The sequence below is a fragment of the Dama dama genome, chromosome 4 (assembly GCF_033118175.1).
Source record: "Dama dama isolate Ldn47 chromosome 4, ASM3311817v1, whole genome shotgun sequence".
NCBI classification, from domain to species: domain Eukaryota; kingdom Metazoa; phylum Chordata; class Mammalia; order Artiodactyla; family Cervidae; genus Dama; species Dama dama.
Genome location: NC_083684.1, coordinates 68,287,532 through 68,301,389, shown reverse-complemented (window position 1 = coordinate 68,301,389; position 13,858 = coordinate 68,287,532). Strand labels below are relative to the sequence as shown.

At 46.3% G+C, this 13,858-nt stretch overlaps 1 protein-coding gene across 1 annotated transcript; it reads right to left on the bottom strand.

The window, feature by feature from the left end:
- Positions 1 to 7,927: 7,927 nt before the first annotated feature.
- On the bottom strand, positions 7,928 to 13,269 carry LOC133055215 (cationic amino acid transporter 3-like). Its single transcript, XM_061140643.1, has 11 exons — positions 12,900 to 13,269; positions 11,824 to 11,982; positions 10,811 to 10,997; positions 10,293 to 10,405; positions 9,894 to 10,116; positions 9,556 to 9,695; positions 9,353 to 9,455; positions 8,955 to 9,154; positions 8,593 to 8,759; positions 8,216 to 8,324; positions 7,928 to 8,049 (listed from the first exon to the last, which is right to left on the bottom strand). Exons 1-11 carry the CDS (start codon positions 13,267 to 13,269, stop codon positions 7,928 to 7,930), a joined length of 1,893 nt encoding a protein of 630 aa, XP_060996626.1.
- Between the last annotated feature and the right edge of the window lie 589 nt (positions 13,270 to 13,858).

The following is a 13,858-nucleotide window of genomic DNA, read 5'->3' as shown; positions in this document are numbered from 1 at the left end:
TTCAACGAGGTCTGAGATAATGAGAGCTATCATATTGTGAACCTGCCTCCATGACCAGAGGGTGCGGCAAACTGCACCCTCCTGATTGTCCTAGTAAGCAAGCTGAAGGGACATCCTTGGGGGCAGGATGACTCTCTGCTCGGCTTCAGTGCCTGCCCCTGCTCTGGAGCGAGCTCGATCCCTCTATCCTCAAGCCTACATCATTCACTATATTGATGACATATTACAAGCTGCCCCAGAGGAGTCTCTCCTAAACCCACTTTTCCACCGAGTTCAACATGACCTTATATGATGGGGACTACATGTAGCCCCTGAAAAAATTAGAAAAAACAGCTCCCTTTTGCTATTTAGGTTATTGGGTTTCAGAATGCCACCATTACAACCCAGAAAGTATCCATTAATATACAATAATCTCAAAGCATTAAATGATTTTCAAAAGCTTTTAGGAGATATTAATTGGTTGCGCCTGCCTTGGACATTCCTACCAGCTCACTTAAATACCTCTTTGAGACTCTTAAAGGGGACTCAGCCCTTTCTTCCCCTTGAACTCTTGACTCTACAAACTAAAAAGGAACTCGATATAGTAAATATTGCCATTCAAAGTGCTCAACTTAATCGTATTTATAGGATAATATGATTATCCTATTCTCTTCATTGTCGTAGCTTCTCCAGAAGCCCCTATAGGATTTCTATTCCAAGAACAGCCCACATTTGACATCATAGAATGGTTGTTCCCACATTCTCAGGAGGGCAAAACCCTGATGACGTACATTGCCCTTGGGTATAATTTAATTATGCAAGGAAGGAAATGTACTCGCCAGCTGACTGGCTTTGATCCTCAAACTCTCCATGTTCCTTTTGACAAAACTCAACAACAGCAACTTTGGCAAACTTGCTTATCATGGCAGGTTGGCCTTGCTGATTCTGTGGGCATTTTAGACAAGCACCCTCCTGCACATAAATTATTACAATTTATTTCCCTAACTTCCTTTGTGGGGCCCAGAGTCACCAAGGCCACGCCTATCCCAGAAACTCCTACTTATTTTACAGATGTCTCTAACAATGGCAAAGGAGACATTACTGGTCCTGATGAACAAGAAACTCTAGTTACTTCCCATACCTCGGCTCAGCGGGTGGAGCTAGTAGCAGTAATTACAATACTTGTATCTAAACATAAGACCCCTATTAATATTGTTAGTGACTCTGCCTATGTTGGAATGACCAAGTCTATTGAGACTACGAAAATTAAACAAGTTAATTCTGAGGAACTTTTCCTATTTCTCCATCTTCAAAAAGCTATTCGTTCCCATTCCTTTCCTTTCCTTTCTTCCTTTATTACACATAGTCGAGCTCACTCTCCCCTCCCTTGGAAATTCTCAGGCTGATCTTTTAATGATGCCCATTTTTAAGCAGGTTTACCAGTCTCATCAACTTCTTCAGCAATCTGCCCATACCCTTAGACATCAGTTTAACATTACTAAGTCCCAAGCAACACAAATTATTCAAGCCTGTCCTTCCTGTCAAGTCAGTGCTTATCAACCTATACCACCTGGAGTTTTCCCCGGAGGGCTTACTCCAAATAAAAGTTGGCAGATGGATGTAACCCGTTTTCCTGAGTTTGGACGCCTTAGCTACCTCCATCTTTCTAGTGATACTTATTCTCACATGCTTTGGGCTTCTGCTCATTCTGGTGAAACCACCACTCCTGTCCAACACCATTTCTTAGCTGCTTTCACTCATATGGGCATTCCAAAGAAACTTAAAGCTGACAACGGGCCCACTTACACAAGTAAAGCTTTTAAAACCTTTCACTCCTTCTAGTCTATGTCATTCTACAGACATCCTATATAATCTGACTGGCCAGGCTACCATTGAACGAGCACATTATGCTCTTAAAAATCAACTTTTAAAACAAAAAGGGGGAATGGCAGGGAAATCTCCACCTGCACATCTGCATCTGGCTCTCCTAGCCTTAAAATTTTTCACAACAGATGACCAAAAATTCACCCCATGTGAGAAACACTGTTCACATACCCCTCAGTGCAACACCCACAGGTCTGGTGGAAGGTGCCAGAAGGTGGTCCATGGGAAGGGTCAACCCCCCATACCAACCTGGGGTGAGGATATGGTTGTGTCTCAGCCATATCAAGGCCCTTGTTGGATACCAAGCGTGTGCATCAAGCCATACCACGAACGTCCCCATTTGCACCGCAGGAAATGTGGGATCCCACAGTGATCATGGCGATGGGCGACACAGAAAGTCCAGAGGCTGCGCACTCATTGGTCACCTTCTGTGACCTGGAGACAACTGAAGGGCCTCAGTCAGAAGAGCGAACAGATGGTCCAGTGCAAACACTTAAGATCCCTGAGACCGTGCTGCTGGCTATGGTGGCGTCGTCTCCTGGGCGGTAACTGGAATAGACGCTGATTTGTTTTGGACTTACGTTCCAAACCCTCCATCAGCTAGACACTTAACCTGGATTGACCCTTCCCCCACAATTTGGGCCAACGATTCCCACTGATTCCCTGATCCTAACGGGGCACCTCCAGATTTAGCACGAGGAGCCTTGTATAATTATTCTGGATTGACCTCCTCCTTGCCATTTTGTGTAGGCAGTGGCTCCAATTGCCTTAATGTCCACACTCGAACTTGGGTAAATATTGTGCCCACATGTGATAATCAAACAGCTCAAATATACACGATATTGCCTGGAAGTATTATAAAAGGCAGGCCCACACGACCTATAGCCTCTGACCCGGGATCCACCTGTTAGCAGACAAAGTATGGGATGCATCTGAATAGGGGCCGCATTGGGAGGATGGTGTGGTCCCTCATCCTCATCAGATTTGTGTTGCCAATCTTACATTTTATGACTGGGGACCTCACGGTCGAACTCTCGGATGCAACTGTGTAACCCTGAAATGGCAGTCTGTGTCTGTGCAAAGTAAGATACAAGCATTTGTTCAAAATTCTGGTCCTGTTGTTCAGCATGAAGGAGGAATGTCTTCTCCTAAGATATAATATATTGATACTATACTAAAAAAATCGGGTCCTTTACACATGCATATTTGAAAGATAGCTCTCCCCTTCTATCCAGTCCATATTTCTTCTGGCAATTACCCTAAAAACAACGATAACTACACTCTTACAGTGACCGAGAGTCAGACCTTAGGAGTCATTGTATGTGCCTTTCACACAAGCGTTCTTAGTAGGGAATCCTTGTATTAAAAATGAAAATAATATATGGAATGTAACATGTATATCTTGCAGACTGTATCATCGCATAAATCATGCTGTAATACAGAGCAATCCTGTGCTTGTCTTTCAACATTTGCCCACTGCCTGGCTTCCAGTTAACTTCACCGAACCTTGGGAGGCAGCACCTGGCATGCATTTAATTATCCAGACACTTGATTCCCTGGTGCATTGCACTTAAACGCTTTGTGGGGATGTTGATTGCAGGAATTATATCCTTGTCACTCTAGTGACTGCTACTGCTGTTACTACCACTGCCCTGGTAGAGACCTCGCAGACACAGCACTTTGTCAATGACTGGACGGGAGAACAGATACGGAGCCTACACTTACCAGCAACAGCTTGTTTGCTACTGGAATGTTACTGATTACTGTGTTACTCCTCTTAAATATAATGACTACACATACCTGGGATTTGGTTAAAAAAAAAAAATCACCTCCGAGGAGCTTGGGGCAATGTGTCACTAGACATCGCCCATCTCCAGGAACAGGTTACTATTACCAGTCAAGCCCAGCTTCAGGCTGACCCAGCCTTAGAAGTTCTGACTAAAAGTGAAGATTCCTTCCAAAAACTTAACCCTTTAAATGTAATCAAAGGCTTCAGAGGAGGTCTATGGGGAACCCGAGTACTAATGCTTCTTTGTGTTTCACTCCTCATAGCCTGCAGATTCGGCCTCAGATCAATGAGAGAGTCCTCTGAGACTCATCTGTTATTGACCACGATGGCCCTGCAGTCAAAACAAAAGTGGAGAGATGTTGCAGCCTGGTGGAGCAGAGACCAGAACCTGCCCCAAGTCTCCAGGGTGTGGAATACCGCACCCCCGTGATTGTCCTAGTAAGCAAGCTGAAGGGACATGCTCTCTGCTCCATTTCACTGCCTGCCCCTGCCTCTGTCTCCATGGAAACAAAACAAGATGTTCCTGATCAACAGCAGAGCCTTAACTTGCCTCCCTCTTTATGGTGTGCTGATCAAACTCCCCAGTATAGCTGTTTCCTAGTGATCTCATGGGACTTCTGCCAATAGAAGTGCGGGCTGAAAGGAGTCATTTTGTCTTCCTGCCATGGAGAGCAGCAGGGTCCCTGACTCCCTGCTTGCCAAATTACATGTGTCTGTCTTTTCATCACTCGGGTCTTTCTCACCCGCTGTGCTGGACATAGCAATTATCGAGCATTCCCTCTGTGGATGTATACCCAAAATAAATGGAAACAGTATCTCAAAACAGTGTACAATATTTGTACACATATGTTCATAGCAGCATTATTCCCTGTAGCTGAAAGATGGAAGCAAACCAAGTGTTCATCCATGCAGGATTGTGGTTTGGGTGTACAGTGGAATATTATGCAGCCTTAAAAGAAATGATAGGGAATTCCAACTCAAGCTACAACACTGAGGAGTCTTGAGGACATTATGCCAAGCGGCATAAGCCAGTCTCACACACACACACACACACACACACACACACACAAATATTATATGATTCCACTTCTATGAAGTACCCAGAGTAGTCAAATTTGTAGAGACAGAAAGTAGAGTGGTAGTTAGTCTGGGGCTTTGGTGAAGAGGAGAATGGGAAGTAACTGTTAAATGCGGACACAGTTTCAGTTTTATAAGATGAAAAGGTTTATAGAGGTTGGTTGCTCAACAATGTAAGTACACTTTATTGAACACTCTGAAATGGTTAGTAAATTTTACGTCATGTGTATTTTAACAAACATTTAACAAAGTTGCTGCCAATGATAAATAATAGAAGGAGCGTCACAGAGTTGCTGGGTATAATGTACTGCAAGGTGGTTTAATATAAATCACCACGGCGGCCTCCTCCGTGGGTACCAAAGCCCGCAGGTTCTCAAGTCCCTGATGGTCTCCTCCATATTCAAGGAGGAGGAGCCTCCAGTTATGGGGTGCCGACAGCATAAAAGAGACTGAAATGAAGTGGTCCGCATATCATAAATCGTCTATGTGGGTAATCTTTGATATTGTTTGAACTCCAGACAAAAAAAAAAAGCATCCGGACCTGATCCCGTCTCCCACACCTAACCTGTTTCCCCTAAACACAAACATACACAGCTCCCAGCTCCTTCTGCTTTCATCTGGAAAACGGGTCTCTCCACCCTCAGGCTGGAGCCAGGCTGACCCCTGCACTCTGGGGTTGCAGAGGTCTCTTTGGGAGGATGTGGACTCAGCGCCCAATCTCCTACAGAAGAGGGTGACCCAAGACTTACTGGATCCTTGGAGCAGAGCCTGGATCCCTGGGTCAGTCAGGGAGGCTGAGGATAAGCCGTATGGGGCTGGAGCTGAGACATTTCCAAGAACCGAAGCAGGGAGTCCTGAGCACAGAAGACAGCCTGAGCACAGAAGACAGCCCTCACCCCTGGGTTGTTGGGGTGGAGATGGGGCTGGGCGGGCGGGGAGCATCTGCCGTGTTGCTATCAGCTTGACTCCTCTGTGGTTACCCTCAGGGGAGGTTCCAAAATTTTTTGTGTGTGGTAAAATACACATAATATAAAATTGACTAGTTTAATCATTTTAAGTGGCAGTTCAGTCGCATTAAATACATTCACATTTTTGTGCAACTGAACTCCAGGACTTTTTCCATTTGGCAAAACTGAAACTCTGTACCGATTCAACAAAATTCCGTCCTTTCTCCATTCCCAGTTTCTGGCAATCACCCTTCTACTTTCTGTCTCTATGACTCTGACAACTCCAGGTTGTTCATTTCAGTGGGATGAGACAATACATGTCCTTTCCTGACAGGCTCATTTTACTTAGAAGAATGTCCGCTAGGATCCATGTTGTAGCATGTGCTAAAATCCCGTTCCTTTTTAATGCTGAAGAACATGCTATTGTGGGCACAGACCACATGGGCTTAGCCATGCTTTGATCAAGGGGCACTTGGTTTGCTTTCATGTTTTATTGTGAGAAATGCTGCTACGAACATGGGTGTACAAACGTCTCTTCCAGAGTGTGGTTTCAACTTTTCTGGGTACATCCTCTGAGGTAGAATTGCTGGATCATGTGGATCTAAGATTTTTACCTGCTTGTGATGGAGAAAATGTTGACATATTGAAATATGAGGAAGTCAATTTGACTTATACACGGTTCAGCTGGAACTTTGTGTGAATTAAAACAGCCTGTCAGACCCTCACAGCTCATCTTCTTTAACCGTTGAGGTAAAGAACATCTGTTTTGAAGATAAGAATGAGTAACTCCCTTCTCATGGCGTCCCTGTTAACGTTCCCTGGAAGATAATGTTCCCTTCCCAGACACCAGCATGCAGTTCGTTGCCTCACTGTCTATGTACTCAGTCTGTCTCTTTGGAAATCTGGATGGAATACACCCTGTCAGTTTGATGTGTGTTCTTTGTTTGGATGAAGTATAATATGATGCTGGAAACTGTCCTTCAGTTGGAGCAATTCCCCAGAGCTATCTGAGAGTTTGTCTCCCAGACTGTCATACTCATTTTGGCTCAAATAAAACTCTTGTTTATTCCCATTATAGTGATTATTTTCACAGACACTTGAATTCATATGATCATCAAGGACCCTGGGAAGATAGGGCTATAAAACTGGGGACCCCACTCAAACCCTGCTCCCTCCCAGTCTCTCTGATACTACCTGACTCCCCATAGTCTTCACATGATCTGAGACACACCGGTGTGGGGAGACCCCAAGCCCAGCTGGACCCCAATCAGGAGAAGGGGAGCTTAACCTCTCTGATGTGAATTCAAGCAACAAAAGCATTTAATGAGCCTCATGCCTGCATCCAGCCTTGCACAAAGGGATGGAAGAGGATAAAGGGGATGTGACTTGGTCCCCTTCTTCAAGGAGCTCTGTTTGCTGGGAGAGCTGAGTGCACAGGCAGAGAAGTGATACTTGATCTAGGAGGCCAGGAGCTCTGCTCCTCATGAAAGAAAACCTGGACCAGGAAGTGGAGGGGTGAAGCAGGGATGGGGGTACTGGTGAAGCAGGGACGCGGGTACTGGTGAAGGGCTGACTAGATTCTGAGCTGCATCAGGTGACCCACACGCTGAAACACTGGGCACACACCTTCATAATGGAACTTAGATGTAGTGGTGGGCTGTTAGATTAACTTATATAAAAATTGAAATAGTTGATGTAAAATATTTCAAATGTTTTTTAAAAAAAGTCAACCACACAAGATGTAATGGAGTGGCTTACGCTGTAGTGGAGAGCTTAGGTCTTTTTTTTTTTTTTTTATGGCTGAGTAGTTGTTTCCTATGTGCAGATTAATATTTTTATTTCTTCCTCTGGTTGCTGATTACATTGTGGTAATTTCCTGGTAAAAATGTGTCTTGCTGCACACTTATGAAGCATGTACTTTTCTGTATACATATGATATTTTAAAAAGCTTACATGAAAATTGTACAACTTTAGGAATTCCCTAGAGGTCCAGTGATTAGGACCTGGTGATTTCAGTCCTGTGGCCCTGGGGTTCATTCTCTGGTCGGGGAACTAAGTTCCCACAAGGTATGCTCTGCAGCCAAAAAAAAAAAAAAACCCATGCAGTATTTAAAGTCGCTTTGTCCATTGGCAAAAAATTCATGGCTGTAAATGCATCCCACATTCATACTCCGTAAAGGCTCGGAGTGTCCTTGAACGAGCAGACCCTCCAGGGCATGGAGGGATTCCATGCAGCATCTGCTTCCTATGGTTAGGATGACCCAGCACCAGGGGTGTCTTTGTCAAGAGTCTGGGAGGTGGAGGCTGGTGGCTGTTGCTCATTGTTCTCCTCCAGGCTGTGTCGGATCCCATATCCAAAGTATATGACAAATCCTAGTAGGGAAATGAGATGATGGGAAGGGAAAGTAGGTGCTCTCCCCCCTTATAAATGTCCAACAGGCCTCCTATCATGGCGTCTGACACAGTTTAGGGAGAGGTGGTAGGAAAAGGATTAGGTTCAGTTACTCAAGGGGTCCTATTCTCCAAGGAAGCCTCTTACCAATCGCTTCCCAGATGCCAAATAGGACCCAGGTCCCAGAGGTCATCTGCATCATCAGGTAAACGTTCACAAAGATGCTCACCAGTGGGAGGACAGGCAGAGCAGGGACCTGTGGGCAGAGTCAGTTCATCCAGAACACAGCCCAGACGTCTGAAAGGGAGACCCTACCCCATGTGGGTGGGAGACTCCATTATTACTGGGGATGTGTTCAGTGCCTCTTAGATTGGATTTGTAAAGCACTGAGTGTGGATTAGGGAAGAGTCCAGTGGTTTCAGTAACTCCCCTTCTTCCCTGGTCCAGTGAAGGATGTTTAGACCTCAAAGCATGCAGACTTCATAAACTAAAGGTGGACATTTTGGGCACATAAGGTCACCTACCTTAAAATAAAGATCAGTGGGGTCCTGGGGCTGCCTCCAGATGATGACTGTGACCCCAGTGATGAGCAGCAGCAGCAGCACAGCCACTGTTGTGAGCACGGGGTCTCCAGAGAACACCTGGCTGGGCCACTGGGCCAGGATCAGGCTCAGGATGGTCAGCAGGAGAACTGCAGGGGTCAAGGTGAAGGAGAACAGGCTGGACTCCAGAAGACAAAGACGTCAGGACCTCGGGTCACACCCCTCCCCAGGCTGCCCACATCAGGAAGGGCCATTATCTCCGTGTCCTCATCAATGAAAAAGATACATTTCCACCCTACCCTGCCAACTTGAGAATACCATCAAAAAGAAACCCCACTGCTCACCAAGCAGGGAGGCACATCCATAGACAATCTGCCCAGATTTCCGGGTGGGGATGGTGCTGGGAGGGAACCACAGACTCTTTAGAATGTTTGAGGTTCCTGCTTCAGGTCCATAGTCCAAAGGACTTCCTTCAACTTCAGACTTCATCTCAATTTTGTCTTCTGTTTTCTCCTTCTTGCTTAAGATCTGATCTGGCTGGTATCTGAATTAGAGGTGTTACAGCAATAATAACAGCACCTCCTACTCATCCAACATTGGACAATCTAGTCTATCTATTCCCAGCTAAGTGGACAGGGACATTTAGAAAGCAGCATGAAGGCAGAGGATGATTACCACCCCCCCCCCCCCCATCAAACTCCTAGAGCCCAAAGTCCCCAGTCAAGGTGTAGTGGGGTCTCACCCGAGAACAAGCACAGCAAAAACCACCATGGAATAAGCAAGCAGGGTCCCAACAGATACGAGATCCACAAGATCCGTGAGCTCAAAGAATAATGCCATGACCGCTGAAGTGACAGCATAGACAAGGTGGGGAGGGGAGAGAGTGAGTAACCGCTGCAAGTTTGGGAAGTTGATTCAGAGAAGGAGTAGGTTCTTTTTATTCACCTGCAATGTTTCCAGATGCCATGATGGCCATGATGGGGGTGCCTGTGCAATCATAGATCCGGGCAAGTCCCCGGAAAATGAGCCCGTCTTCTGCCATTGCATAGATCAACCGAGGCATGGTGAACATGGTACCCAGGAGGCTGGGAGAGGAAATGGGGACATGTGAGAAGGCATGAAGAAGCAGGAGAGACCAGGGCATCCACTCCCTTGTCTACATGGGGTAAGATGTCTTTCTCTCTTGTCTCTCAATCCCAAGGGCTGGGATACCCGAGCATCTGACAGTAGAAAAAACCAAGACACTCTCTCCCCTTCCTTGGGGAGAAAACCAAGACACTGACCTGGAGGTAAGAGCACAGAGGGTGCCAACAGCCATGATATATCTGGCCGGGTTCCAACCAACAAGGAGAAAAGCCTGCGGCAAAGGACTCTTGGGCTGAATCTGGTAGTAGGGCACCATGAGGGTGAGTGCCGCCGAGACTCCAAAATACGCCAAAAAGCAGATGAAGAGAGAAATCATGATGCTGAAGGGGATGGAATGCTGAGGATTTAGGGCTTCTTCCCCTGCAGGAAGGGTGGAAATACTGAGTCGGGAAAACATGCTGGGATGAAAGCACAAAATCAAATTTCCTCTTGAATCTTCAAGAACAGGCTAACCTACTACCAACCCCTACGCCCAAGGGGTAGGGCAGCCCAAACTGTGCCCAACCCTCTGATGAGACACACCGTGACCATGTTACCTCTCGTGGCAATGGAATCAAAACCAAGAAATGCGTAGAAACATGTTGCTGCCCCGTGGAGAATTCCTTCAAAGCCAAAGGGCATGAACCCTCCAGAACCCAGAGGGTCCAAGCTATGGTGAGAAAAGGAATGAGGAAGGACATGGGTGAGATGTGTTGAGCCATCTCTACTGGACTCTTCCCTTAATACCACGAATCCTGGACCCTCATCCCCTGGATCCATCAGCCCAGGTCTCTTTGTTGTTTTGTCACTAAGTCATGTCCTACTCTTTTGCAACCCCCTGAACTGTAGCCCTCTAAGCTCCTCTGTCCATAGGATATCCCAAGCAAGAATACCAGAGTGGGTTGCCATTTCCTTCTCCAGGGGATCTTCCCAACCCAGGGATCGAACTCAGGTCTCTGGCATTGGCAGGCAGATTCTTTACGACTGAGCCACGAGGGAAGCCCCGGTCTTTTATTCTCCACCATATCTCCAGCTCTGCACCACCTCCCCCAAGCATTGCTACTGCCAAGAGTACCGTTCCAAACTATAGGTGTCAGGGGATCCAGATGTGTTCAGTTTGTAGTCCTGTTCTGTGAGCTCCCAGTTGCACAGGTCTCCTTTAATGAAGCCAGAGAGGATGATGAAGCTGAGGACCAAAAGATTGATGACCGTGAACACTTTGTTAACTAGGGTTGACTCACGAGCTCCCAGGACAAGTACTCCTGTGGGAAAGATGGAATATGAGACATCCAAAACAGCCAAATCCATAGTCACAGAAAGCAAACTAGTGGTTGTCAGGGGTAATGGAGTCAGTGGTGGTGGTGGACGAATGGACAGTGATTGCTAAGTGGGTAGGTGTCTCCTTTCGGGGTGATAAATATATTTGGAACCAGATGAAGGTGACTGTTACCCAACATTCTGGATGTACTAAGTACCACTGAACTGTACACTTTAAGGTGGTTAATTTCTTACTGTGACAATCATCTCACAATATATACCTCTACCAAATTGTCATGTTAAATCCAAATCTATCAAACATCAGCTTAAATTTGTATAGTGTTGCATTTATAGCTCAATAAAGCTGGGGAAAATAGTATGTTTAATTTTATGCTATGTTATTTTCCTCTCAATTAAAAACACATCTTTGTAAGGTCTCAATAAAGTCTTAATAAATGATTCTCATCTGGGTTGACTTTGTATGCCAAGTGACATTTGACAATGTCTGGGGACATCATGATTTTCACAGTTTAGGAGGTGTGTGTCACTGGCATCTATTGCGTAAAGTTCACAGGTGCTACTCAACATCCAATGAGTGATGAGTACTTTTAAAAGACCCAAATTGCACACCCCCACGCCTATAAATGATCAAGCCCCAACTGTCAGAGGTACCAAGAATGGGAAATAACTCTTTATGTCTTGCCTTCTTGTCTTTCATATCAGAGACCCTATTTTCCAGTCCTCATTCTCCATCATTTTGCTACCCCAAGCCTTTCCTTCCTGAGCTTCTGCTCTGCACCCCACTCTTCCCGTCCAATCACCCCCTCTCACCTGTGAGCAGCAGCACCAGGCCCAGGGCGACGAAGTCTGCATATGTGGGCAGGAAGTAGGGCACTTGCAGAGAGAGAGTTCCCTGTAACCCCTGAGAGATGTGGTTCCCAATCAGGCTGTCCAAGGCGGAGCTCCAGCCCCGGGCTATACAGGCGGTGCCTGCAGTGGCAGAGGAAGGAACATCCATTGACAAACATAAACTGATTTCTAGTATGGGCCTTGGACTACAAGGAGACCCAGCCAGTCCATCCTAAAGGAGATCAGTCCTGGGTGTTCATTGGAAGGACTGATGTTGAAGCTGAAACTCCAATCCTTTGGCCACCTGATGCGAAGAGCTGACTCATTGGAAAAGACCCTGATGCTGGGAAAGATTGAGGGCAGGAGGAGAAGGGGATGATGGAGGATGAGATGGCTGGATGGCATCATTGACTCGATGGATGTAGGTTTGGGTGGACTCCAGGAGTTGGTGATGGACAGGGAGGCCTGGCGTGCTGCGACTCATGGGGTCGCGAAGAGTCGGACACGACTAAGCGACTGAACTGAACTGAGTATGGGCTGTGGGCTACATTTTTCTGGAGGAACCCAAACAAAATAATACCTGACCTCAAAGAGTTTCTTTTCATGGGTTGGCATGGGAAGACCCAGACGATTCACACAATAGATCAACTATTTAATATGCTAGGGGGAGATTAATGTTATGTAAGAAAAAGTAACAGAAAGTTGGGACCAGGAGGGCTGGAAGGTGTGGATTGAAATTTTAAATCCAGGTGTAAAGGAAAATTCCATGAAAGAAACAGTTGAGCTGAGCCTTCAGTATGGTGAGGGGATGAGCCTGCGGGTCATGCCTGCCTCTCAGCCACTGCCTAGAGTCCCCTTTCCTTGGGGGTTCTTGGGCCATCATTTAAGGAAAGCAGGGGAGAGCTGAGAACAATGAAGTTGTGGAGTTTTCCTGCCACTATTATCCACTTCCCCCTACAAGGTGAATAATCAAATTCTCGTGAAAGAGTGAAGACCTAAACCCCACCTCCTAGAACCTGATCTTAAGCCCCACACTCTCTTTTGATCCATCCTCTCACCGATGACCAAGGACAGGATGAGGTTCCAGCCAGTGATGAAGGCGCAGAGTTGTCCCATGGTGATGTAGCTGTAGAGATATGCAGAACTGGAGCCTGGTACCCGGGCCCCAAACTCTGCATAGCAGAGCCCGGACAACACGCAGGACAGGCCGGCCACCAGGAAGCAGATGACGGTCGCTGGTCCAGCTCTCACTTTGGCCACTGCACCAACCAGGATGTACACGCCAGCCCCCAGCGTTCTGCCCACACCCAAGGACACCAGGTCGAGGGTGTTCAGATGAGCTTCGGGACTCTCAGACTCTGCTCTGGCCTCCAGCGGCCGCCTGTGGACCAGCTTCTGACCAAATTGGCGAACATACTGATGCAGCATCCTAGACGTAGCTGACATGTTACAATCTGCTGAGAAAGTAATACACAAAGCCATCAAGAAGGTCTATCTGTCATTGGCCCTGGGAGCCCAATTCCACAGAGCAATGGAGTGATTAGGAGCAGTTGGTCAAAAGGCACATTGAGCAAGTCTTCCATGTCTGAGCTTTGGATTGTTAAACTCAGGGAAGACTTTTAATATGTTTCAAAGTTACTGGAAGTGTAAGAGGATTGAGGAGAAGAAAACCTGTTGCATCAAAATGTGCCACAGTACTGAACTGGATGCTTAAAATATTTTAAGATGGCAAATTTTGTGCTCTGTGGTATTTAGTCCTGTTTTCCTAAATTGCTGCCATGGTAAATAACAGAGCCAACTTCACAGAGTTGCTTCACAGAGGGTTGTAGCAAACCTCATGGTAACTTAATATAAATCACCATACAGTCATCTCTGCAGTCACCAAAACCTGAGGAATCTCAAGTCACTTATGTTATCCCTGTATCCACAGAGGAGGAACCCACAGATATGGAGGATCAACAGTATACAGGAGATTCACATCAGTATTCACATCACAAACCCTGTATAAGGGAAATTT